This window comes from Ovis aries, chromosome X (genome assembly GCF_016772045.2).
Source record: "Ovis aries strain OAR_USU_Benz2616 breed Rambouillet chromosome X, ARS-UI_Ramb_v3.0, whole genome shotgun sequence".
In the NCBI taxonomy this organism is placed as follows: Eukaryota; Metazoa; Chordata; class Mammalia; order Artiodactyla; family Bovidae; genus Ovis; species Ovis aries.
The window spans coordinates 15,401,502-15,427,365 of NC_056080.1; the positions used below are offsets into that span (position 1 = coordinate 15,401,502).

General features: G+C 39.8%; 1 protein-coding gene across 2 annotated transcripts in view; it reads left to right on the forward strand.

Annotated features, from left to right (window-relative positions):
* The window catches only part of REPS2 (RALBP1 associated Eps domain containing 2), a 246,918-nt gene extending 222,788 nt beyond the window's left edge, over positions 1-24,130 (forward strand). For both annotated transcript variants that reach the window (XM_027963581.3, XM_027963582.3), the window contains exons 17-18: positions 1,118-1,223; positions 18,609-24,130. In XM_027963581.3, coding sequence (XP_027819382.1) covers positions 1,118-1,223; positions 18,609-18,677 — 175 coding nt within the window. In that variant the 3' untranslated portion in view covers positions 18,678-24,130. The remainder of the gene's footprint in view (positions 1-1,117; positions 1,224-18,608) is intronic.
* The last annotated feature ends 1,734 nt before the right edge of the window (positions 24,131-25,864 follow it).

Sequence of the window (25,864 nt, forward strand, 5' to 3'; positions counted from 1 at the left end):
ATATTATTCTGTATATTATGTCCAGTGTTTTACTGTATTTAGTGGGAGGAATAGAGAGAAATGCATCTTCTCTGTCTTGTCCTGAAACCAGAATCCAATCTGTATATTTTGGAGCTTCTTCCTTGCCTATTTATGGGTAAAAAACTAATGTTTAAACTTGTTGGATAGGGAGTATGCCTTATACAAGTGAATAGAGCAGCTAGTATAGTATACATTCTCAGTGTACCGCCACCAGCTCTCTCCAGGGGCCACAATGCTTTCTAGTTTAGTTGCTCTGGCTCCCAGGGATCACAAACATGTTTGTTTCTCTGGGGGAACTTAGGTGGTCCTTTTGCTCTGAGGATTCAGTATTTCTTGCTGTGGGATATAAGGCTGTAGGTTCTACAACCACGTTGACGGTTTTGAGGGGGAAAGTAGTTGCTAAGAAAAATTAGGGCCAGTCAGGCAGTGTAAGCAAAGACTGTAATGGGCCAGGTGGGGCTTGTGTGGTCACCTTAGTTAAACCTGTTCTGTGAATTTACTGTTGACTTACTTTGGAAAGACTGGTATTAAAACAATTTTGTGTTTTTCTCAAGTGCCACAGATGTATGTTGGTGTATGCACTTGCACACACACACTCACACACAAACATACTTAGGCATTCATGCCTAATAATAAAGAAATAAAAGAGAGTTGACTAAGTTAATGTAGGATTTTTACTGAAGAGAATGTTTTTCTATTCTTTGCCTTCAGACTTGCCCACAGGGCCACCTGCAGGTCTTTGAAATGCCATTAATGATTGCACAAAAAGGGTATTCCACTTAATGTCGTTTGTCAGGAAGAAATGCTTATTAAATGCCTTTGGATAAATGGAACAAAACATGTTTGAAAAGGCCTAATTCACAGCTTTTCTTCAAGTTGTAAAATGGAAACTGCTTCATGTTTAAATAATTCATCCCAAGAAACTTATTTCCTTTAGTATGTGCCTGCCTGCCTATGAATATATGATTTTATTTTTGGAGCTCTGTGATGTTAGCCCCTTGTTAGTTTAGCACTTCTTGTGAATCAGAGAGTTCTGACCCACAGGGATCTGGACCTCTACGTTCTGTGTCACTGAACTGTCTGTACTTTTTTGTAGGCAGTCTTCCAAACAGAAGAAGGCTATTCAAACTGCTATCCGCAAAAATAAAGAGGCAAATGCCGTGCTGGCCCGTCTGAACAGTGAGCTCCAGCAGCAGCTCAAGGTAAAGAGCTTCCTGAATTTGGATAACCAGGCCTTGTGTCTGGTTGTTGTGTTTTGTTTTGACAAACATTGGCTGAGCATCTGGTTCTATTCGTGTTGGTAAGACTTGCTCTTTGTTCTCAGACTCCTTTTGGAAGGCAGAGAGTTGCTGTATTTGTTTCATGGGTTGGTTCTTGTTAGAGGAAGACTTGAAGCTTTAATATGCAAGCTACATATCGTGTGCTAGTTAAAGAGACAGAGAAGCTATTACAAAGCTCTTTGAAGCATTCTTTATTGTCCAAAGCTTCTGGGTAAACCCCTAATTTGTCGAGGTCCTCTATGAATGATGCTATACTCATTTCAATGGAAGAGAGTGGCCCTGATCCTCACAAAGGCTATCCCCTCCTTTGGTATCTTGAAAATGGTTCCACATCACCTCAAGGACATCCCTTCTGTTCTTATCGCCTGCTTCTATTCACCATTATTCTCCCCTGTATTATTAGTTTCCCAGGGCTGCCCTAACAAAGTGCTACAAACTTAGTGGCCTAAAAGAACAACAACTTACTCTCTGCCAGCTATGGCAGCTTCTGAATCACAGTGTGTGCAGAGCTATGCTCTCTCTGAGGCTCTAGGGGAGAATTCTTCCTGTCTTCTTCCCAGTTTCTGCTGGTGGCTGGCAGTCCTTGGCAGTCCTTGGCTGGTAGATGCATCACTTCAGTTTCTGCCTCCACTGTCTGTCATAAAGATTTTTCTGGTCTCTGTGTATCTGTGTCCAATTCCTCTTTTTATCCTTCCCTTTTCTTATAGGGATAGACTGGTCATTGGGCTGGGGCCCACCCTAATCTAGCACAGTCTCATGTTTTAACTAGATTATATCTGCAAAGACCTTATTCTATATGAGTTCACATTTACAGGTACTGGGAGTTGAGTTAAGCACATGTTTTCAGGGCAGCCCTGACATCCCTTGATTTTCTGCTGGGTCATTGCCGCCCACACAGACACGTGCTCTAGTGTTGTCCAGCGCATCAGCGCCCACATCCTCTCCAGCTGCTGCCCGGCCTCTAGTCTCCTTCAGCCAAGCTTCCTAAGAGTTGTTATTTACTGTCTCTGTTTCCTCACCAATAGTGTTCTCTCCCTTGACTTTGCTGTGGCTTTTACTCTCCTTTACTCACACCCCTCTTACAGCCACATTCAGTGGGCCTGTTTAAATACTCTTTGGATTTTCAGAACCTGTGCCATAGACCATTGGCGATTCCTTCCTCTGAAATGTCATTTCTAACTGGATTTCAGGATGTCATACTTTCCGTGTCTGTCTCCTTCACTGATGATTCTTTTTTATGAGTCTGTACTGTCTCTTCATTTTTTATTTTCTCTTTCATTACTCCCTGCCTTCGCCCCCCCCCCCTTTTTTTTTTTTGGCTGTACCACACAGCTTGTGGGATCTCAGTTCTACAACCAGGGATTGAACCCAGGTCATGGCAATGAAAAGCTGGAATCCTAACTGTAGGCCACCAAGGAACTCCCCTAATATTTTATTATGAACATTTTCAAGCATGCAAGAAAGTTACACAATGTTGGTTTTCCCATTCACATCTCGCTAACACTTGTTTTATCACATATCTGTCCTTTTTTATCCCTCTTATCTATCCTTCAGTCTGTCTTATTTTTAACATGTTTTCAAGACATCTGTGTGTGTCCCCTGAATATTTTAACGTGCGTATCATTAACTAGAGTTAAATATTTTTACAAACTTTCCTTATGTTGTACATTTTATATACAATGAGTGCACACATCTTAGGTGTACACTTGCTGACCCTTTGTAAGTGTGTATACTAATATATCAAGATAGAGGACATTACCATCTCCCTGGAAAGCTCCTTCATACTCCTTCCCAGTTAATTTCTGCCACACTTAACCCCTCTTCTAAACTTCTTATGCCATATTGTTGCCTCTTCTATGACTTTATGTAAACAGTGTCCTCTGACATGTACTTTTGTGGAAAGCTTCTTTCACATAGCATTGTTTTTGAGATTCATTTTCATCATTGTATGTCTCAGTAGTCTGTTCTGTTTTATTGCTGAGTGGTATTCTACTGAGTGAATATGCTGCTGCTGCTGCTAAGTTGCTTCAGTTGTGTCTGACTCTGTGTGACCCCATAAACAGCACCCCACCAGGCTCCGCCATCCCTGGGATTCTCCAGGCAAGAACACTGGAGTGGGTTGCCATTTCCTTCTCCAATGCATGAAAGTGAAAAGTGAAAGTGAAGTCACTGAGTCGTGTCCAACTCTCAGCGACCCCATGGACTGTAGCCTACCAGGCTCCTCTGTCCATGAGATTTTCCAGGCAAGAGTACTGGAGTGGGGTGCCATTGCCTTCTCCAGAGTGAATATGCTATAGTTTGGTTATTAATTCTATTAATGGACACCTGGAAATTCTAGTTTTTGCTATTTTGAATAAAACTGCATTTTTAAATAACTCTTTATATGGGAATATTTTCTCATTTCTCTTGGATAAATTTTTAGGATTTAGGATTAGTAGGTAATATGGTGATTGTGTGTGATTAGTTTGAATAGAAACGACTAGAGCTTTTCCCAAAGTGGTTGTAGCATTTAGCATTCCCACCACTACTATGTGAAAGTCCTGGTTGTTCCTCATCTTCACCAACACTTGGTATTATTGTTTTAATTTTTATCTAGTCTTGTGGTGATGTAGTTTTTATTTTACATCTCCTTAGCACTTTTCTATGTGATTATTTATTTTTCATATATTTTATTTTGTGAAGTGTTTTTTTCCAAATGTTTGGCCATTTAAAAATCATTTTCAGTCTTTTTTGTAGAGTTGTAGGTAGATGCTTTTTATATTTTCTGTTGCCAGTCCTTTGTTGAGATATATATTTTATGAATGTTTTCTTCCAGTCTTTATTTTGCCTATTAATTTTCTTAACTATCTTTTCATGAATAGAAGTTTTTAATTTTGATAAAGTCTGATTTATCATTTTTTCACTTATAGTTATTAACTTTCTTCCTATTATATAAGGAAACTTTGCCTACATCTAAATTATGAACATATTCTCCTATGTGTTCTTCTAAATGGTTTATTGTTATAACTTTTACATTTAGATCTGTGATACATTTGTGTTTTTAAACTACTTTATTATTTATTATATACTAAACACTTATTATAAAGCTGTCTGTATTTAATGTATGTGATGTGATGAGTTTGGAAGTAATTATACATCCATGAATCTGTCACAATTTATGCCATAAATTGCCCATCCCCTGTAAAAATTTCCTCTTGCCCTCATTATTATTGAAGTATAGTTGCTATACAATATTATATGTTATAGGTGTACAATATAGGGACTTACACAACTTTTAATGGTTATGCTTCATTTATAGTCATTATAAAATATTAGCTATGACTTTCTGTGTTGCATAATATATACTTGTAGCCCTTTACCTTTTCCTCTTCCCACTGGTAACCATTAGTTTCTTCTTTCTCTATTTGGCTTCACTCGTTCTTCGTTGTGGCATGTGGGATCTTTACTTGCAGCATGTGAACTCTTTTTCAGCAAGTTTGTACCCTTGCTCAACATCTCCCCATTTCCTGCACCCGCCTCCCAGCCCATGGCAACCACCATTCTACTCTGTCTCTATGAAGTTGGCCTTTTTAGATTATACATAAAAGTGATATCATATGGTATTTGCCTTTCTCTGTCTGACTTATTTCACTTAGCATAGGGCCCACAAGGTCCATCAGTGTCACAAATGGCAGCATTTCCTTCTTTCTTTTGGCTGAATAATATTCGATTGCATGTATGTACCACATCTTTATCCATTTGTCTGTAGAGCGAAACTTGTTTTCGTATCTCAGCTATTGTACATAATACAGTGAACATGGGAATACACATATTCCTTTGAGATCCTGATTTCTTTTCCTTTGGATATATCCAAAAGTGGGATTACTAGATCTTACGATGGTTCTTTTTTTAATTTTAAGAAACCTCCATACCATTTTGTGTAGTTGCTGGATCAGTCTGCCTTCTGACCAACACTGCACAAGCGTTCCCTGTTCTCCACATCCTTGCCAACACTTATCCCTTATCTTTTTGATAATAGCCATTTTAACAGGTGTGAGGTGATATCTCATTTTGGTATTGATTTGCATTTCCCTGATGATTAGTGATGCTGAACATGTTTTGTGTACCTGTTGGCCATTTGTTTTAGAATGCTGTGTTTCCATTTTTATTTGTTTCAGGATAGTTTTTTGATTTCCCTTTTGATGTCTTCTTTGACTCATCAGTTGTTTAGAAGTGCTTTGTTTAATCTCTATGTATTTCTGAATTTTCTAGTTTTCCTCTTGTTACTGATTCCTAGTTTAATAACCTTGTAGTTGGAAAATGTATTTGGTATGACTTTGATGTTCTTAAATCTGCTAAGACTTATCTTGTAACCTATCATATGATATATCCTCAAGAGTATTTCATGTGTGCTTGAGAATATGTATTCTGATTCTAGTGGATCAAATGTTCTGTATGTCGTTAGGTTCATTTGGTATAGTTCAAGACCAACATTTCCTTGTTACATTTTTGTCTGGATGATATACCCACTGTTGTAAGTGAGCTATTGATGTCCCTCATTATTACTATGCTGTTGTCTATTTCATCTTTCGAATTTTTTATTAAATTTTTATTTTTACTTTATTTTACTTTACAATACTGTATTGGTTTTGCCATACATTGACATGAATCCACCACGGGTGTACATGCATTCCCAAACATGAACCCCCCTCCCACCTCCCTCCCCATAACATCTCTCTGGGTCATCCCCGTGCACCAGCCCCAAGCATGCTGTATCCTGCATTGGACATAGACTGGCGATTCGATTCTAATATTTACTTGATATATTTAGGTGCTCTGATGTTGCCTGCATATATATTTATGACATATTTTCTTTATGAGTTAATCCCTTTAACATTATATAATGACATGCCTTGTCTCTTGATATGGTTTTTGAACTATAGCCTGTTTTATCTGGTAAAAGAATAACTACTCCTCTTGTCTTTTGATATCTACTTGCATGGAATATCTTTTTCATCCCTTCATTTTTTCCTATGTGTGACCATAAACTAAAGTGAGTCTCTTATAGGCAGCATGTAGTTTGGTCCCTTCTTTCTTTTCAATCCATTGATCTGCTCTATGTCTTTGGATTGGAGAACTTAATTCATTTACATTTGAAGTAAATATTAATAGGTAAGGATTTACTAATACCCTGTTAACTGTTTTCTGACTGTTTTATAGTTTTCTTGTTCATTTCTCCCTCTCCTACTGCCTGCCTTTGTGAATTGATGATTTTCTGCAATAGTATGCTTTGATTGTCTTCTCTTTAACTTTTGTGAATCTATTGTAGGTTTTTGTGTTTGCTTTGTTGTTATCATGAAGCTTACATAAAACATCAGTCTATTATATGCTGATAACTTTGATTGCATATAACAACTCTCAGAGAAGGCAGTGGGAACCCACTCCAGTACTCTTGCCTGGAAAATCCCATGGACGGAGGAGCCTGGTGGGCTACAGTCCATGGGGTCGCTAAGAGTTGGACATGACTGAGCGACTTCACTTTTACTTTTCACTTTCATGCACTGGAGAAGGAAATGGCAACCCACTCCAGTGTTCTTCACTAGAGAATCCCGGGGACGGGCGAGCCTAGTGGGCTGCTGTCTATGGCGTTGCACAGACACGACTGAAGTGACTTAGCAGCAGCAGCAGCAGCAACAACTCTACCCTTTTACTCCCCCTTTTGTTTTTGAACAAAAGCAAAAAAAACCAAAAACAAAAAAAGAGCTTCCCTCGTGGCTCAGCTGGTAAAGAATCCGAGAGACCTGGGTTCGGTCCCTGGGTTGGGAAGATCCCCTGGAGAAGGGAAAGGCTACCCACTCCAGTATGCTGGCCTGGAAGATTCCATGGACTATACAGTCCACAAAGAGTCAGACACGACTGAATGACTTTCACTTTGTTTTTTAATTCATAATTTACTTTTCATATTTTATATTCATTAACAAGTTATTTTAGCTATGGTTATTTTTAATACTCTTTTCCTTTAGCATTTATACTAAATTTAAGTGGTTAACACACTGCCATATTACACTATTAGAGTATTCTGAATTTGACTATATACTTACGTTTACCCCAGTATATTGTATGTTTTCATATTACCAATTAGAATCCTTTCATTTCAGCTTGAAGAACTTCTTTCTACATTTCTTGTGAGGCAGATCTGGTGGTGATCAACTCCCTTGGCTTTGTTTGTGTGGGGAAATCTTTTATCCCTCCTTCATTTCTGAAGGATAACTTTGTTGAATAGAGTATTCTTGTTTGGGAATTTTTTTTTTTTCTATGAGCACTTTGTATTATCATCTCACTCTCTCAAAGGGTGCTAAGAAATCCACTGATAGCCTTTTAAGAAGTCCCTTTTAAGTTATAAGCTTCTTTTCTCTTGCTTCTTTTAAGATTTTTCTCTTTGAGTTTTGACAAGTTTATTATAATAAATCTTAAAGAGGAAATCTTCAGTGGAGTTTGTTTGATGACCTTTGAGCTTCATGAACTTGGATATCCATATCTCTCTCCATATTCAGAAAGTTCTCAGCCATTATTTCTTCAAATAAGCTCTCTGTCTCATAACTTCAGGAACTCTAATAATTCACAAATTATTTCCTTTGATGACATCACATAGATCATGTACCTTTCTTCATTCTTTTAAATTTGTTTTCTTTGTTCTCCTCTGGCTGGATAGTTTCAAAACCCTTGAAACTGTCTATCTTAGATTCTTTATTCTGCTTGATCCATTCTGATGTTGATGTTCTCTATTATATTTTTAATTCATTCATTTTATTATTCAGCTCCAGAATTTCTTGTGGCTCTATTTTATGATTTCTATCATTTTGTTAAACTTCTTGTTTTATTCATGTAGTATAGTTTTCCTGATTTAATTGACTTGTCTTTCTGTGTTTTCTTGCAGCACATTGAGTTTCCTTAAAATAGCCGTTTAAATTCTTTATTGAGTAAGTCCTATATCTCCATATCTTTGGGATGGGTACTGGAAGATTATTGTAATTCTTTGGTGGCGACATGTTTCCTTGAAGTTTTGTGTTGTTATCTTCACATTTGAAGTAGCAGTTACTTCTTCCCAAACTACTTTCAATCAGCCGTGTTAGAGATTCTGACAGTTTCTCAGATCTTCTGTGGATGCACAGCTCAGCACTTATTGTTCCTTCTTATGACACAGTTCTTAATCTTGTATGCCTTGTTCTCATCCTGCAAAACACAAGGCCAGGTACTGACAGCCTCCCTTTTATTTTCCTGAAGATGGCACTGCAGCTCAAATTTGTGGTCTCTCATGGCCTACAGATTTGGGCCAGCAAGTCTTTCTGCATGTGTTCACTCACCATCAGGAATGTGACCAAGGAACTGGCCACAGGTTGATGGTGTGTATAAGGCCCATGGAGTGCTGAAATGCCTCATGGGTAGTTGGAGGATGCCCAACTTATAGTCAGGCTTATGGGTGGGCTTCTTGATGGTGCCCCATGAGACATTTAGTAGGATCCATGTTCCTTTAATCCCTTTTGAGAGTCCTATCTGCCATTCTCCCAGCCTCTTCCCCCTCCCTACTCTAGTCATGCAGTTCACAATTTAGTACTGGGGAACCTGGTTGCTCAGGTATGCACTTTCCTGGGAGAAATCATGGGCCAGGATCTTTTCTAGGCATAAACTGTGCTGCCTTGGGGTAAGGTGATGTGAGTAGTCAAACAGTTCTTACCCTCCCAGTGCATCCAGACTTGTGTTATTTTTCTATACCATTCTGCTTGAAACTTGGACTTCCACAAAAGTTCTTTCACCTCTGGTGATTGTCTAAAACAGTGTTTCCCAGAGTTTCCTGGACTGTGGCTGAGAGGGACTAGAGCTGTTTCTTGGACCCTACTGGGTCCAGAGCCAAAACTGAGATCTGTGTGCCTGTTACCAGATGCATGGCTAGATGAGACACCTCCTGGGTCCTTTCATATATGGTGCTGGATCCCATAACTCCCACAAAGGCACTTTGTGAATGGATGCCAAATTGTCATTGACAGGGGGACATGGACAAGGAATGTCTTATTCAGCCATCCTACTGACATCACTCCTGGTAGTTTTAAGTTTTTAAATGAACTTCCATAGTGTTTTCCATAGTGACTGCACCAGTATCTATGATCCATTTTGAATTAAGTTTTATGTATGCTATAAGATTAGGGTCAAGGTTCATTTTTTCCCATATCAGTATTTCATTAATCTAGTATCATTTGTAGAAAAGTTTCTTTTCCTTCTTGGATTATTCTGATGCTGTTCTCAAAAATCTAATAACCATGTAAGTGTGATTTATTTATGAATTCTTACTCCATTCTGTTAACCTGTTTGTTGATCTTTATACTGGTACTACATGGTCTTGATTTCTGTAACTCTTGAAATCAAGTAGTATAAATTTTTCACTATTCTCTAATTGTTGAGATTTTAGAAAACCTCTTAGTGGTTCTGAGTGTGTAAGTATTTGCAAATTGTTTCTTAAAATTTCATTTCCTAACTGAGTTTATGAAGGTCACAGAATATAAATTCACACAGAAAGCAATCATATTTCTATATACAAGTAATAAACAACTTGTCACAGAGATTTGAAAAACCATAGTATCCACAATAACTATCATTTAGAAGAGTATTCCTCTCCTAAATGAACTACTTAAGTATAAATTCATCTGTATATTGAAATGTGAAAAATGCTGCTAAAAGAAATCTAAGAAGACCTAAATAAAGGGAAAGACATACGTAGCTTGTGGATTGGAAGACTCAGCATAGTAGTAATACTATTTTCCTCTAGAGTGATCTATAGAATCCTTGCAGCCAATCAAAACCCCAGTAGGATGTTTTGTAGACATAGACCAGCAAATCCTATAATTTATATGTAAAGGCCAAGGAACTAGAATAGCTAAAACAAATTTGAAAAAGAACAAAGATGGAGGAATCACTTTCAGTATCAAGCTTCCGTAATCAAGACAGTATGGGATTAATGATGAATCAGTGGAGCAGAATCAGAAGTCCTGAAGTAGACCATGTGAATAGAATAAGCATTTGATCTTTGACAAATATACAAAATCAGTTTATTGAGGAAAGGATAGTCTTTTCAACAAATTGTTTTGTAACAATTGGTCATCCATCTGTAAAAACATGAGCTTTGACCAAAAATCTCACTTCTGATACAAAGATTAACTTGAAATGGGTCATAGAAACAAATGTAAAACATAAAGGTATAAAACCTTTATACCTGTTTTTTGAAAAAAAACATAGGAAAAATTTTTGTGACCCAAGGTTAGAAACAATGCCAGAAGCACAAACACAGAAAAAGTCAATAAATTGGACTTTATCAAGATTTAAAACTTTTACTCTGTCAAAAATACTGTCAAGAGAATTAAGAGACAAGCTATAGACTGGAAGAAAATATTTGCAACCCATGTATTTTGACAAAGGACTTCTGTCCAAATTATATAAAGAACTCTCAAAACTCAGTAATAAGAATTCTCAAAGCTCAACCAACCCAATTTAAAAATGGGCAAAGGATTTGAACAGATACTTCACCAAAGAGGATATAAAGATGGCAAATAAACATGTGCAAAGATATTCAGCATTGTTGGCCATTCAGTTCAGTTCAGTCGCTCAGTCGTGTCCGACTCTTTGCGACCCCATGAATCGCAGCATGCCAGGCCTCCCTGTCCATCACCAACTCCCGGAGTTCACTCAGACCCATGTCCATCGAGTCAGTGATGCCATCCAGCCATCTCATCCTCTGTCATCCCCTTCTCCTCCTGCCTCCAATCCCTCCCAGCACCAGAGTCTTTTCCGATGAGTCAACTCTTCACATGAGGTGGCCAAAGTACTGGAGTTTCAGCTTTAGCATCATTCCTTCCAAAGATTCAGTTCAGTTCATTCGCTCAGTCGTGTCCGACTCTTTGCGACCCCATGAATTGCAGCATGCCAGGCCTCCCTGTCCATCACCAACTCCTGGAGTTCACTCAGACTCACGTCCATCGAGTCCGTGATGCCATCCAGCCATCTCATCCTTGGTCATCCCCTTCTCCTCCTGCCCCCAATCCCTCCCAGCATCGGAGTCTTTTCCAGTGAGTCAACTCTTCACGTGAGGTGGCCAAAGTACTGGAGCTTCAGCTTTAGCATCATTCCTTCCAAAGAAATCCCAGGGCTCATCTCCTTCAGAATGGACTGGTTGGATCTCCTTGCAGTCCAAGGGACTCTCAAGAGTCTTCTCCAACACCACAGTTCAAAAGCATCAATTCTTTGGCACTCAGCCTTCTTCACAGTCCAACTCTCACATCCATACATGACTACAGGAAAAACCATAGCCTTGACTAGACAGACCTTTGTTGGCAAAGTAATGTCTCTGCTTTTTAATATGCTATCTAGGTTGGTCATAACTTTTCTTCCAAGGAGTAAGCATCTTTTAATTTCATGGCTGCAGTCACCATCTGCAGTGATTTTGGAGCCCAGAAAAATAAAGCCTGCCACTGTTTCCCAATCTATCTGCCATGAAGTGATGGGACCGGATGCCATGATCTTCGTTTTCTGAATGTCGAGCTTTAAGCCAACTTTTTCACTCTCCTCTTTCACTTTCATCAAGAGGCTTTTTAGCTCCTCTTCACTTTCTGCCATAAGGGTGGTGTCATCTGCATATCTGAGGTTATTGATATTTCTCCCGGCAATCTTGATTCCCAAGATTAGGCAAATCTTGATTCCAAAGATTCCAAAGACTAGGCAAATGCAGATTGAAACCATGATCACAGACCACCACACACAGTGATAGAATTGCTAAAACAGAAAGTCATGACAGCATCAAGTGCTGTCACCTGGAACCCTCATGAATTGATGGTGAGAATACCAAATGGTACCCCACTGTGAAAAATCATTTGTCAGTTTCTTATGAAGTTATATATACACTTAACCCTGTGACCCAGCAGTACATAAACGTTAATAGCAATTTTACATGATAGCTGAAACTTGGAAACAACACCAATATCCTTCAAAAGATGAATGGATAAACTGAGTACAATGAAAGAGTATTCAGTGAGCAGAAGGAGTGATAGACACAGTAATTTGAATGAAACTCAATTATGTTCAATGAGACAAGCCAGTGTCAAAAGGTTAGGTACTACATGATTCCTTTTATTTTGCATTCTTGAAAAGGCAAAAGTATAGTGCTGGAAAGCAGACCACTGGTTGTCAAGGGTTATTATGCATGTGGTAAAGGTTTATATGTCAGTGAGTAGTACCAGGGAGCTTTTTGGTTACTGAAACTGTAATATACCCTTTGTGGTGGCAGTTACACAAATCTATATGTGTTGACATTTGTAGAACTATACACTGAAAGGGAAAAAGTCAATTTTACCATATGATAAATAAAATTTTGAAAAATGTCAAACGTCATTCTGTTTTATGAATCTTTGTATATGACTTTGTTTTTGTTTTGCATTTTGCTTTCGCTTCCCTTCTACCCCCACTTCTTCTTTTGGCATCAGTTCAGTTCAGTCGCTCAGTCGTGTCCGACTCTTTGCGACCCCATGAATCGCAGCACACCAGGCCTCCCTGTCCATCACCAACTCCCGGAGTTCACTCAGACTCACGTCCATCGAGTCAGTGATGCCGTCCAGCCATCTCATCCTGGGTCGTCCCCTTCTCCTCCTGCCCCCAACCCCTCCCAGCATCAGAGTCTTTTCCAATGAGTCAACTCTTCACATGAGGTGGCCAAAGTACTGGAGTGTCAGCTTTAGCATCATTCCTTCCAAAGAAATCCCAGGGCTCATCTCCTTCAGAATGGACTGGTTGGATCTCCTTGCAGTCCAAGGGACTCTCAAGAGTCTTCTCCAACACCACAGTTCAGAAGCATCAATTCTTGGCGCTCAGCCTTCTTCACAGTCCAACTCTCACATCCATACATGACCACTGGAAAAACCATAGCCTTAACTAGGCGGACCTTAGTTGGCAAAGTAATGTCTCTGCTTTTGAATATGCTGTCTAGGTTGGCCATAACTTTTCTTCCAAGGAGTAAACATCTTTTAATTTCATGGCTGCAGTCAGCATCTGCAGTGATTTTGGAGCCCCTAAAAATAAAGTCTGACACTGTTCCCACTGTTTCCCCATCTATTTCCCATGAAGTGATAGGACTGGATGCCATGATCTTTGTTTTCTGAATGTTGAGCTTTAAGCCAGCTTTTTCACTCTCCTCTTTCACTTTCATCAAGAGGCTTTTTAGTTCCTCTTCACTTTCTGCCATAAGGGTGGTGTCATCTGCATATCTGAGGTTATTGATATTTCTCCCGGCATCTTGATTCTAGCTTGTGCTTCCTCCAGCCCAGCATTTCTCATGATGTACTCTGCATAGAAGTTAAATAAGCAGGGTGACAATATACAGCCTTGATGCACTCCTTTTCCTATTTGGAACCAGTCTGTTGTTCCATGTCCAGTTCTAACTGTTGCTTCCTGACCTGCATACAGATTTCTCAAGATAGGTCACTATTATTCACTGGTCTCTATACTTCATAGGCCTTTTAAATTTGGAAACCCATATTCTTCAGTTCTGGGAGTTTTCTTGATTTTTATTGACCCCCCCCATTTTCCCTGTTCTCCCTTCCTGATATTTTTCTGACACTGAACTTCTTAGTTTGGTTTTCTAATTTTTCTCTTCTAGTTTCTTTTTTTGGTCTGTGTGTGGAGACTTACTTATTTTTAAGCTCTAAATCTCCTATGTTTAATAACCAAGAGTTCATTTTTTTCGTTCTCTGCTTGTTTCTTTTTGATGGCATCCTATTCTTGTTTTATGGTTGTCATATCTTCTATTAATTGTAGTTTTTCTTCTTCCTCAATACTTTTTTATTTTGTTGTATATACTTCTCATTACATACTTTCCTTCAATAGCTGATACTTTCCTTCAATAGCTGATGGTCCTTCTCTGCTTATATTTAGGAGGAGGATGAGAATGCAGATTGAAGGTCCATACCTGTTGTGGGACTTGTCATCTTTGAGCTTCATTCTCCCCCAATTTGACTGAGCTGTAGAGCTGGGCAACTCCCAAAGACAGTGTCGTTGGGCTTTTTCTTCTTGATCTGACTGGAGTCCTCAAAGAAGAGACTCTTCTGGTCTCTTGCATGTAAGGAAGACATGGTCCAGTGGAGCAGAGGACTCTGGTTCTCAGCATTCAGGGTGTTCATTTAACCCCTCTATTTCCAGTCTAGTTTTTGTTGTTAACTGTATCTGTGTGTTGGTATTCCAGAGATCATCTGTTTTGCCTTTCAAAGGAATAAATCTTCAGTGTTCTACCCTAGTGGCAAGAAGAATTTGGGAATCTGATTACTTCTGAATCAGACTTTCAAGGAACACTTCTTGAGGACAGTCCTCTTTCCTTCACTTTCACTTTCATAGATATCTGAGACTGCCAGTTTGAGTCTTTTAGGGATTCTTCTATGTAAAATCAGACTGGTTCTTGTTTTATCTCCATCCTTAGCTTGCAGTGCAATTTTATTTACTTGATCTGAAGACGTGAAAAAGTTTAAGGTCTAGCTAACAGAAATCTGAAGACTCATCAAATGGAGCTCTAGTCATAGGCCTCTCAGTCAGTTCCCAGACTGAGTTTACACATACAGAAGCCTTGAATAAAGGGGCATCTTAGTTACCTGCAAGAAGGACCCCACTCTGCAGCCAAAAGTTTATATTGTTAGTCTTTCTCTCAGACTTTCCCAAAGAGCCTTGTGCCCATTTACCAGTGTGACTGTGCACTTGGGAAAAGGGACTCATCAGATTTGGGGAGGATTACTAAACACAGGCTCTAAACTGAAGACCCAAAATGTCCCTATGTTTCACCAGTGAGAGTAGGAGCTTCTGGAGATCACGTGATCAGTAGAGCTGAAGCTCAGGTACATCTCACATTGGGTCCAGTTTATCCCCAAATCCACCTTATGGTTATTCTGTCCAGTTCCCTCAAGCATCATTGGAAGAGACATATTCAGCAACTGGGAGAATCCACACACTTGTTTTTCTTGGATTAGCTAATTCATTCAGCATTCATTAGTTTGTCTTCCAGCTTACCAGTTTTATTGCTATCACCTCTTCCCTGTTGTCTTCCCTGTCCTTGTGTGTCTATGACCCCCACCCCACCCCTAATTTAAAAAAATTGGTTTAGCGTTCCAGTAGGGAATGAGTTTGGTACATAGGTTCAGTTCCAGCTTTACTTGGCACCACCATCTTTATTATTTTGCTGGGTGATGCTACCTAATCCTATTGCTTTGAAGGCCATCCAACCTCACAAATTTATGTCTAAAGCCCCTCTTCTCTTTCTTCTAAGCTCTAGACATGCATTTACAACTGCTTATTCTACTTTTCTCCTAATATACACATCTCAGATGCTTCATTCCCAACTGTCTCCTTGAAATGTCCATTTCTCATCCAATCTTCTTGTTCTCAATTAATCCCACACTACCAACCACCCTATTCCTCAATTCCAAATCCTCTTCCTTCTTTCCTACATCAGCTTTATCAACATGTCTTATTAGTTCTAGATTTCAAGTATGTCCAAAATCCACCTCCTTCTCTCTATGGCTACTGCCTTAATCTAAGCCATTTTCATTTCTCACCTGGTTTCATGCAGTAACCTCCCAAATGCTCTCTGCTCTGACTCTTGTCCTGCTACAATCCATTGTCTACACAAAAGACAGAGTGAGAATTCTGAATTTGAAATTAGGCCACATGCCTTTCCTGATTCAAAGCTCTCATCGCTGTGCCCCTTCACTTTGAATGGCATCCACACTCCTTACTCTGTCTGCCGGGTCCTGCCTAACTCTCTGACTTTAGTTCCTGCCAAGGTCTTCATTGTCCCCTCTGCTTTTGGTCACACAGGCCTTGTGGTTCATCAAAGGCACCAAGCTTATTCTCTCCTTTGCAGCCTTAGTTGTTGTCATTTTGTCTCATTGAATATCGTTCACCTGTATCTTCACGTGGCTCACCTCTCACTTCATTTAAGTCTCTTCTCAGTAGCATCAGCTCTGAGAAGCCTTCCCTGACCACGCTCTGCGCCTTTCTCCCAGATCCACCATTACTCTCTATTACAGCATATAATTTCCTTCTGAAATCCTTCTGAAAGTATTTGGTTTTTTTTTAAACTTTCTTATCTTTCTCCAGCCATTTGAGTATAAGCCCTCTGAGGGCATTGGTTTGAACTATTTTGTTCCTTGGTGGTATCATCACAACCAGAGCAGAACCAGGCCCTTCAGTTCAGTTCAGTTCAGTTCAGTTCAGTTGTTCAGTCGGGTCTGACTCTGCGATCCCGTGAACCGTAGCACGCCAGGCCTCCCTGTCCATCACCAACTCCCTGAGTTCACTCAGACTCATGTCCATCGTGTCAGTGATGCCATCCAGCCATCTCATCCTCTGTTGTCCCCTTCTCCTCCTGCCCTCAATCTTTCCTAGCATCAGGGTCTTTGCAAATGAGTCAGCTCTTCGCATCAGGTGGCCAAAGTATTGGAGTTTCAGCTTCAGCATCAGTCCTTCCAATGAACACCCACGACTGATCTCCTTTAGGATGGATTGGGTGGATCTCCTTGCAGTCCAAGGGACTCTCAAGAGTCTTCTCCAACACCACACTTCAAAAGCATCAATTCTTCGGTGCTCAGCTTTCTTTCTAGTCCAACTGTCACATCCATACATGACCACTGAAAAAACCATAGCCTTGACTAGACAGACCTTTGTTGGCAAAGGAATGTCTCTGCTTTTTAATATGCTATCTAGGTTGGTCATAATCTTCCTTCCAAGGAGTAAGTGTCTTTTAATTTCATGGCTGCAATCACCATCTGCAGTGATTTTGGAGCCCCCAAAAATAACGTCTGACACTGTTTCCACTGTTTCCCCATCTATTTGCCATGAAGTGATGGAACCAGATGCCATGATCTTAGTTGTCTGAATGTTGAGCTTTAAGCCAATTTTTTCACTTTCCACTTTCACTTTCATCAAGAGGCTTTTTAGTTCCTCTTTACTCTCTGCCATAAGGGTGGTGTCATCTGCATACTTGAGGTTATTGATATTTCTCCTGGCAATCTTGATTCCAGCTTGTGCTTCATCCAGCCCAGCATTTCTCATGATGTACTCTGCATAGAAGTTAAATAAGCAGGGTGACAATATACAGCCTTGATGCACTCCTTTTCCTATTTGGAACCAGTCTGTTGTTCCATGTCTAGTTCTCACTGTTGCTTCCTGACCTGCATACAGATTTCTCAAGAGGCAGGTCAGGTGGTCTGGTATGCCCATCTCTTTCAGAATTTTCCACAGTTTGTGGTGATCCACACAGTCAAAGGCTTTGGCATACTCAATGAAGCAGAAATAGATGTTTTTCTGGAACTCTCTTGCTTTTCCATGATCCAGTGGATGTTGGCAATTTGATCTCTGGTTCCTCTGCCTTTTCTAAAAGCAGCTTGAACATCTGGAAGTTCACAGTTCACGTATTGCTGAAGCCTGGCTTGGAGAATTTTAAGCATCACCTTACTAGCATGTGAGAACTGGGCCCTTAGTAGATAGATATTCAGAGACTGTTGGATGGTAGGAAGGAGGGTAAGTAAATAAACTCTTGTTGAGTTCCATAATGATTTTCATCATGTTTGTTCTTCTGGGATGTCTCAGAATTGAGCCTTTATATAGACTTCTTTCCCACCTTGACTGATTCTACTTCAGAATGCCTTTACGTGTCCCCCTCTCTCCTTGTCATTAGGTCTGTTTTAGGGCTCAGAGTTTGAGTTCCCAAGTAGCAGACTGCAGATCCTCTTTTCTAACTTTAGCTGAGAAGACACACCTTCAACCACAGATGCAGGATCCTGGATGACACTTTAGTGTAAGGACAACCAGTGTCCTTTCTTATCCCTTGGTTCTGATCTAGTATGGTGCTGGATTAGAAACAAGAGATTGAAACTAGAAATGTAGTCTCAGTATTAGGAGTCTGCTTTTGCTTTTCTGCTCCCTTTCAATCAGTCTTTTTATTTTTAACATCATTCTGTGCCAGCCACTGATCCTGTTAAAAACTGAGTGTGAGATATAGGTGTGGGGAGGAGGGAGGGTTGATCAATTAGTTTCATTTCATCATCAAGAAAGGAATTTGAGAGACTACTGAAGCCTCCTATGTCCTGTCACCGGCTTCAAATACAATGCCTCCCAGTCTACTCCTCCTTGAGTTATATGGCACCTGAATGCTTGTGGGTCCAGTCATAAGTTTCTTTTTAATATCAGATGAAGTGGGGATGAACCCAAGAAATGACCCCTCTCTTCTCTTTCTTTTGTACAACTCAGGAGGTTCATCAAGAACGGATTGCATTGGAAAACCAATTGGAACAGCTTCGTCCAGTCACTGTATTGTGACCCTCCCCGCCAAGATTCAAGTAACAGTGGGTGACCTTTTCTGCCAAGATCTTTCCTTTGAATGTTTCAACGCAACTACATGTCATAGATATCTGAGACTGTCAAAAGCTCTGAGCAGCGGAATATAATCAATATCACCTTTTCTCTTGTGCTTCACGCGTACGTTTTTACTGTGGTGGAAAAAATACAACTGATTGTCACACTTAAAATTGTAATTATCAGTGGAATTTATATCTCCCATTCTTAAGTATTTCCTCAAGGTGTTAGATGTTGCTCCTTATTGAAAACCAATCTTCTAGCAAATAAAAACAATTTAGAGCATTATTTATTTAAAGAGTTTATGATTTGTACAAGACCTTGTAACCCAGTACCTTCAGGATGCTTGTTTTATTTTCATATGTATATCATATATAGTAGGTTGGTTTCCTGAATAATTGTTATTCCAACTAGATAGTCTTTGGCATGATGATGATAAAAACAAAAACTAGAAGTAAACAAAATCATTAGCTTTAGACTGGCACTGTACCCTCCACCACTATACGTATGCCAAAAACTGCTTCTCTAGTGCCATCTTGATATTATATCTAGCTATGAATAGTACATGACTGTTGTTTTCTATGGAATAGCAAAGACTTATTCAGTCTTACACCTCTGTGAAGTAGTAGTTTTGTCCATGATCTGTTTAACTTGGCCCAGCTACGCTGTCAACACAAATAACTCAGCCCGTTCATGCAGGTTTTTGGACAAGAGCAATCTGCCCTAACTGCCTTGCCCAATCAAATTAAGTAACTAGTTGCCAGATCTCTACTTCTATCCTGCATGGGTTAATATATCTGTAAATGCATGAATTTGGAAACCACTCATCGAATGTGAAAGGCTGATGAACTGTTTGGACTGATGAATATTTGTTGTTTGAACCCAGGTATTCAAACTAAGGAAGAAGGGGCAGTGATTATTACCAGTAATCCAACAGTCTTTGGTATTTATTTTTGTCTTTGTTATTTTAACCCAGATCACAAGTGTATTGAGTATGAAGAAATAATGAAAGAAAGCTGATCCTTACACTTGATATATGATTATTTTGTTCTCTGTGAAGTGACCCTTGAGGAGGGATTGGTTTATGTGCAGTTCAGAGGCGCCCAACCGACTCCAGTGTAAGTGATGTAAAACATAAAACAGTAAGCTCCAATCACAGAAGCCAGTATTCGATAGAAATCTACGTGGCCCCTGCTTGTCCTGCAGGCTCAAGTTGACAGTGGGAATTGACTGGCTCTCCCAGGTATCTGGGCTCTCTAGCTTTAACAGCACTTCAAGATACTGATGGCAAATTTGCCATCTCTTGTGCATTTTGCTAGTTTACCAGTTCTTAAGCTATTGTGTGAAGTGTGCTAGGGTCCTTTCTGAAGTGGTTTAGCAGAGCTCTGCAGTTTGCAGGACTAAGCCTTTAATTTCAAGAGAGTTGACTGCTCTGAGAAGAAGTAGGCATTTATTTAATGCTTCCTTACTCCATTGGCAAGCTTTATCAGTAGTTTAATGGCAGAAGAGAAATGCTCAAACAGATGATTTTTTTCCAAAGAAAAACAAAATTGTTGATTCTGTTCTGTATATATTAAAGGATTCAGAATTGCTTGGATTTTGAAAATCCTAAGACTTGAACTCTTTCTCTAGTCCCCTTTCCTTCCGTTTTGGCTGCCTTCTTTGTCCCTGTGGGAGGGTTTCAGGGTCAGTTTAAACCTTTTCTAAAATATGAATGGGTGAGTGAACATTTTTTAGGTAACCTCTTTTCACATGTTCTGAGAACTGGGGGCTGCAACACGTTTTATCAACAGTGTCCACATCGCAGACGTTTCACATCATATTTGCCTTTTGTTCCACTCAATCCAGGAAAGTCTAGCATATGCACTTTATCTCATAATCTTCCAGGACATACGCACATACTCCAGATAGCACTTCATATCCATTAAGCAGACATATAAACTAAAGAATGTTAGTCTATGTTCTACATTTTTAAAATATCAACATGTTTTTCCCTCATCAAGCCAAAACCAGAGTGAGCCAAATTAGGAGTTTGGGGTTTTGTTTAGTTGGCTTGCTTTTCATTAAAGGAAAAAACTTGCACTGGACAGTCAAAGGCTCATGTGTTGCATAGTCTCAGCAATATTTTAAGATAGACATTGCATTAAAGCCCACAACAATACTATCTATACCCCACCTTCCTGACTGGATTTAATAGTGACCACAGTCTCTTAGTTGCCTAGAAGTAGATTTTTTTTAAAACCAATTGAATACACATACAACATCATTATTACCTAGCTAGTGCTTATCCTTTGTTTCTCTGTTTTCTTAGGATGTGTATTTTTAATTTAGGATTATAACTCCTGATAATGTTTCTGTGAGCCTTTTATGTGATTTATAGGAAGACTGGGTTATTGTTATCACCATTATACCTCTTTTGTAAAACTACTCAAGACTAAGACCTGCTTGTTGGGCAGAAATCTGTGGGCAGAATGTTGATGTTACCCCCCATCCATGAGGGTTTAATAACCTTATTGTTAATCAGTCTTCCTCCATAGGAATCTCATAGTTCCAAGGATGAATGCACAGTATATTACCAATTTACTGGGTACCTCAGCATCTCTGGTTTATCACTTATTGCTTTGGCCACCTCCCTATCCAGCAGCCATGAAGCAAACCCAAAAGGCAGATTTCTAGAATGGAGGAGTATGTCATAATCAAGGCAGACATTTGCCTTAGTTGGAGGTATCTGACTGCTTTATAAATATTAGAGAAATACTTTGGATCTGGTTAGGAGAGGAGGCCACTTAGCTGGGAGCTGTGCCCATTTTCTTCTCATTGCACAGTAGGATGTCGGAGATGAGAGGACCTGTTCCCATATCCTGCAGCTGCTTTGGGGAAACCAAGGCCCTAAGAAACCACAGTTCCTAGTCCAAGAATCCATAGAAGGAGGGAGCTATCAACAGAGTTGGATTTTATGGATTCTAAGTTGAGTCCTCTGGCTACTAGCAGTACTAAAAATAGATTAGAAGGGTTTCTTCTATTTACCATGTTTTATTTACTTAATTAGTTTTAAAATATGGAAACATGTTTTAGTGAATTTGAGATCTAGATATTTCTCTTGGATTGAAGCAAAAAATAAAATCTGAAAGAATAGGATTGAACTATTTGTTCTTCTGAACACCTCACCTTTCATGATGTAGTAAATTACCCTGGGTTTCTTGGCAGAACTTTTGACAGCTGTTGCTTTGAATGAATTCCATTCCTGTATTCCTTATGGGAGTTTGTTTTTAAAATAGACTACTGTGATTGAAATGAACTCAATATGTAGTAAGTTATAGTTTTCTTCAATATAGCATGGGTTACTTGGGTTGCAAATATTCCATTTCAGCATAGTTTAGGGTGAGTAATCAGAAACATGAATTTTTCTTTGATTCCCTAGTAATGTCTGAACTAATATTAAAGCATTCCTCTCTTCACATGTGATTTAATTCTAGTCTGTTTCTAAACGATATTTGTCCATTTCTTAGATGAGCTTATAACCATGGTAATGATAGATCTGTGCTTATTAATAGAAGATCAATAAGAAAATAATCTGGAATGGATGTTTTTTTCTTGCAATTAAGACAGACATTTACAAACATAGTAGTTGGAAAGATCTCAATTTTAGTATAACACCTTAGAGGTAAGAACATTTGTTCAGCACAAGCTAAAATCACACCTCCTGACAAGATATCAGTAATGGGATTTGATTTTTAAAATATTAAGAAAAGAATTACAAATATCCTAGCAACCAAATCTTCCCATATTACTGACAAGTAGGACTCAGTAGGTTGTGGTTTGAGCAGTGTGAATGTGAACAAAATGAAATCTCAGTTGAGAAGTCTTTTTCTCCTCTAGTTAAAGAGAACATTCTAGTAACTTTGGCTTCTCTTTCCAAGTTGTTGACTCTGTTTCAGGTGTACTCTTTGAAACTGATTTCGAAGAATCACTTGAATTTACACTTTAGTTATGGGTGCTTTGTTATAGTATTTTGCATCATGACCCAGTGTGGTTCAGATTCCTAGTAAGAAGTTGGGGGGATGCGGGCTTTTGGAATCCTGAGTTGGAGGCATATCTTGCTTCCCCTTCAGCCCAGGCTAAGGAAGGCTGCCCACCAATACCTGCAGATCAGTCATCAACAGCAGTTTATGAGTCTTACTCTATGAGCCTCCCTACTTTGTTGTTTGCAGTGAGAGATGCAGCTGGTTTTGCGACCCTCCCGAGAGCAGCTCTAAGAACAGCAGACCAAGAGGGCCAGACATGCAAAGCAGTGTAAGCCAAATCTGCGCGCTGCTTCCTTCTCCAGAATAGGTTTTCAGAGATTGCCTTACCAAGCATTTCCTGAAACAGCCAGACTGTGAGTGTGGGCGAGACATCCCAAGTGCACACTTGAGGCTTGTCTCATTGTTTTCTATGTTAATTAACATACATGATGGTAGAGGGACCTTTTCAAAAAGCATTTCAGGTTTTCGACAGGACTTATTCTAGTGACGGAAGTGGTGCTCTGCTCTCAGTAGTTGAAGAATGTTTGTGTTTTGTGGGTTCTCCTGTCTTGCTCTAAGTCAAGTTCATGATTGTGGGAGATTGGACAAAGTGGTTTATGATTCTGAAGACTAGAAGACAATGGAACTTAGCAGGTTGGAACTGGAATTTGAGGATGGCAGTAGGGAAACTTCTGGTCCCAATTTGGTCATAAAGCACTATGTTGGACATCAGGATTGGATCCTAAAGCTCCTTCAGAGAGCCCTGCCTTGGGAAGGGAACTGGTGATGCAGGTGCCCCCTTGTATGGAGATTAGGTCAACTGAGTTGAATTGGTTTTTATTTTGAGTCAACTTGGGTGAGGACTTTGGCAGTAACCTCCCTGGGAGCTGGTTATACCCTTTGCTTTAGCACTGCCATTCTTTTTGTCTTCAGCACAAATCCAGTGTTCAAGTGAGCCAGAGGTGGGAAGAGCCATTTTAGTCTTTGTAGCTGTGGGCCCGGAGAGATAATTAGCTGATGGTCTATTTTAACCTCAAAAGTAAAAATGTATATTTTTTCACTACAGGTACATTGAACAGTTAAATGAGGAACAGCAAAATTATATATTTGATGCCTTCTGTCTTTTCATGATAATGTGCTAACAAGTTGTGTTCGTCTTTTACTCAGCCAGAGTCTCATTCATGTGCTAAACATTGGAAACTCTATGTATATTAGTCTTAAACATAAATAAATACAGGGTGTCCTACATTTGGATTGTGATTTGTCAACTCAAGCTAACCTTACTGCCTCTCTTTCACACTTGTTGGAAAGTCTGTGGAGAACATAGTAGGTTGAGAGTCTCCAACTTTGTAAAATGTACATGCTGTGAAACTGGGGTGCTATGTGACAATAAATGTCAGATAATGAAGTTGACTCTGGTGTAGTCTTGGTGTCAGTCAGTATATTGTGTGTGTTTGGTCTTGTGCATGTAATGCAAGTGACGTGAAAAGGAGTTGACAGCCTTCCCTATTCAGTCAAAGTCTGAGATCTGGTTATTTTCACCTCCTGATCTGAGCTGGGTCCTTAAGCTCGATAAACACTCCGCATTCCTGGGGTATTGTGGCTAACTCACAGTGCATTTTAAAGATCCACCAAACTGATAACTTGGCTTAATGTGCGGTCAGGTTGTTTGCTTCATCTTGTTGGTGTTCTGTGTGTTCAGAAATGTTTCCAACATAATGTCCTTGCCTAGATTGCGAGTGAAGGGGAGGAATCAGGAAGGGCTGGCCTGAAATCCCAACCAAGTAATCTGGCACCCTAGTTGCAGTTTCTTATCTTTAAGACTTGAATAATTTTAGGAGGCACCGGTCTCCTATCAGGTGGGGGTTGTATTCCGTATTGTGAATGCAAATTAGCCTCACACAGGATATTTCCAGTCTGTAGTTCCAAATGCCAAACTAACTCTGGAAAAATCATCCATGACTTGGCTGATAAGCTTGGCCACTGGAGACTACCAGGCCCTGACCGTTCCCAGGGATCTCATGTCATCTAGGCAAGTGGTTCCCAAGTCTGGTCTGCAGACCAGCACTATCAGCATCATTGGGGAACTTACTTGAAATGCAAAATCTTGGGACCCACCCCAGACCAATTGAATTAGGAACCCTGGGAGTGGGCTTGGCAATTTTCCTGTTAACAGGCCCTCCTGGGGATAGTGATTGCTCACTAAAGTCAAACTAGTGATCTCACTAACTACATTTTACAATCAAGCACACTGGTGCAGAGAGGCAAAACTAACTCAACTGACTCAACTAATTCTGAGCAAAGGATAAAAATGTTTCCAGGGCTGACTTGCTGCTGTGCTACAGTGTCCATTCATGAATCAGTTCCCTGTCCTCACCTTCCTTCCACAGATATTTATTCTGGCCCTGTTGTGTATCAAACACTATGTTAGGAGCTTGAGATGAGACCTATGGGACAGAATCCCTTCCCTCAAGGAGCTCGCAGAGACCAGATGACTTGCACGGCAGTGTGAGGTAGGTGATATGATGTACAGCAAGTCCCCTACATATGAACCTTCAAGTTGAAAACTTTCAAAGATGCAAACGTGCCCAGGAAAGGATGAAGAGAGACAAGAGGAAGAAGAAATAACTGAAGAACTGAAGAGATTCACAACTAGGAAACGGCAGGGGATTTTCTTTATTTGAGGAGATGCTGTTAGTTTTTGAGGCACAGGACCCATACCTAGAACAGTCCATGAAGGTTGTAGCATCAGTTCAGAATGCAGTCCAGTGCTACCATGTCATCTATGAAGAGAAGAAAAGAGCTACTACTCAGACATCACCGGATCGTTTTCTCAAGAGGGTAGATAGAACTGAATCCAACAAACAAGAACCTGTGCTAACAATGTCAGGTGTCAGTGACATTGCACCTTACCCTCTGTCTCCTGTTGCTGACAATCCCTCAGCTCTGCCATCTCCCACCTCCTCTCCCTCCTGCAGTCAGGAACTCTTCTTTCCTGTTTACTTGATGCCAGCCCCTGTATGCCAGCTGTTGTACTGTACTGCTGTGCTTTTCAAGGTACGGCACTATGAGATTTAAAAATGTTTTCTTATTTTTTTTGTTTTCTATGTCTTATGTACATGAAAAGTATTATAAAGCTATTATAGT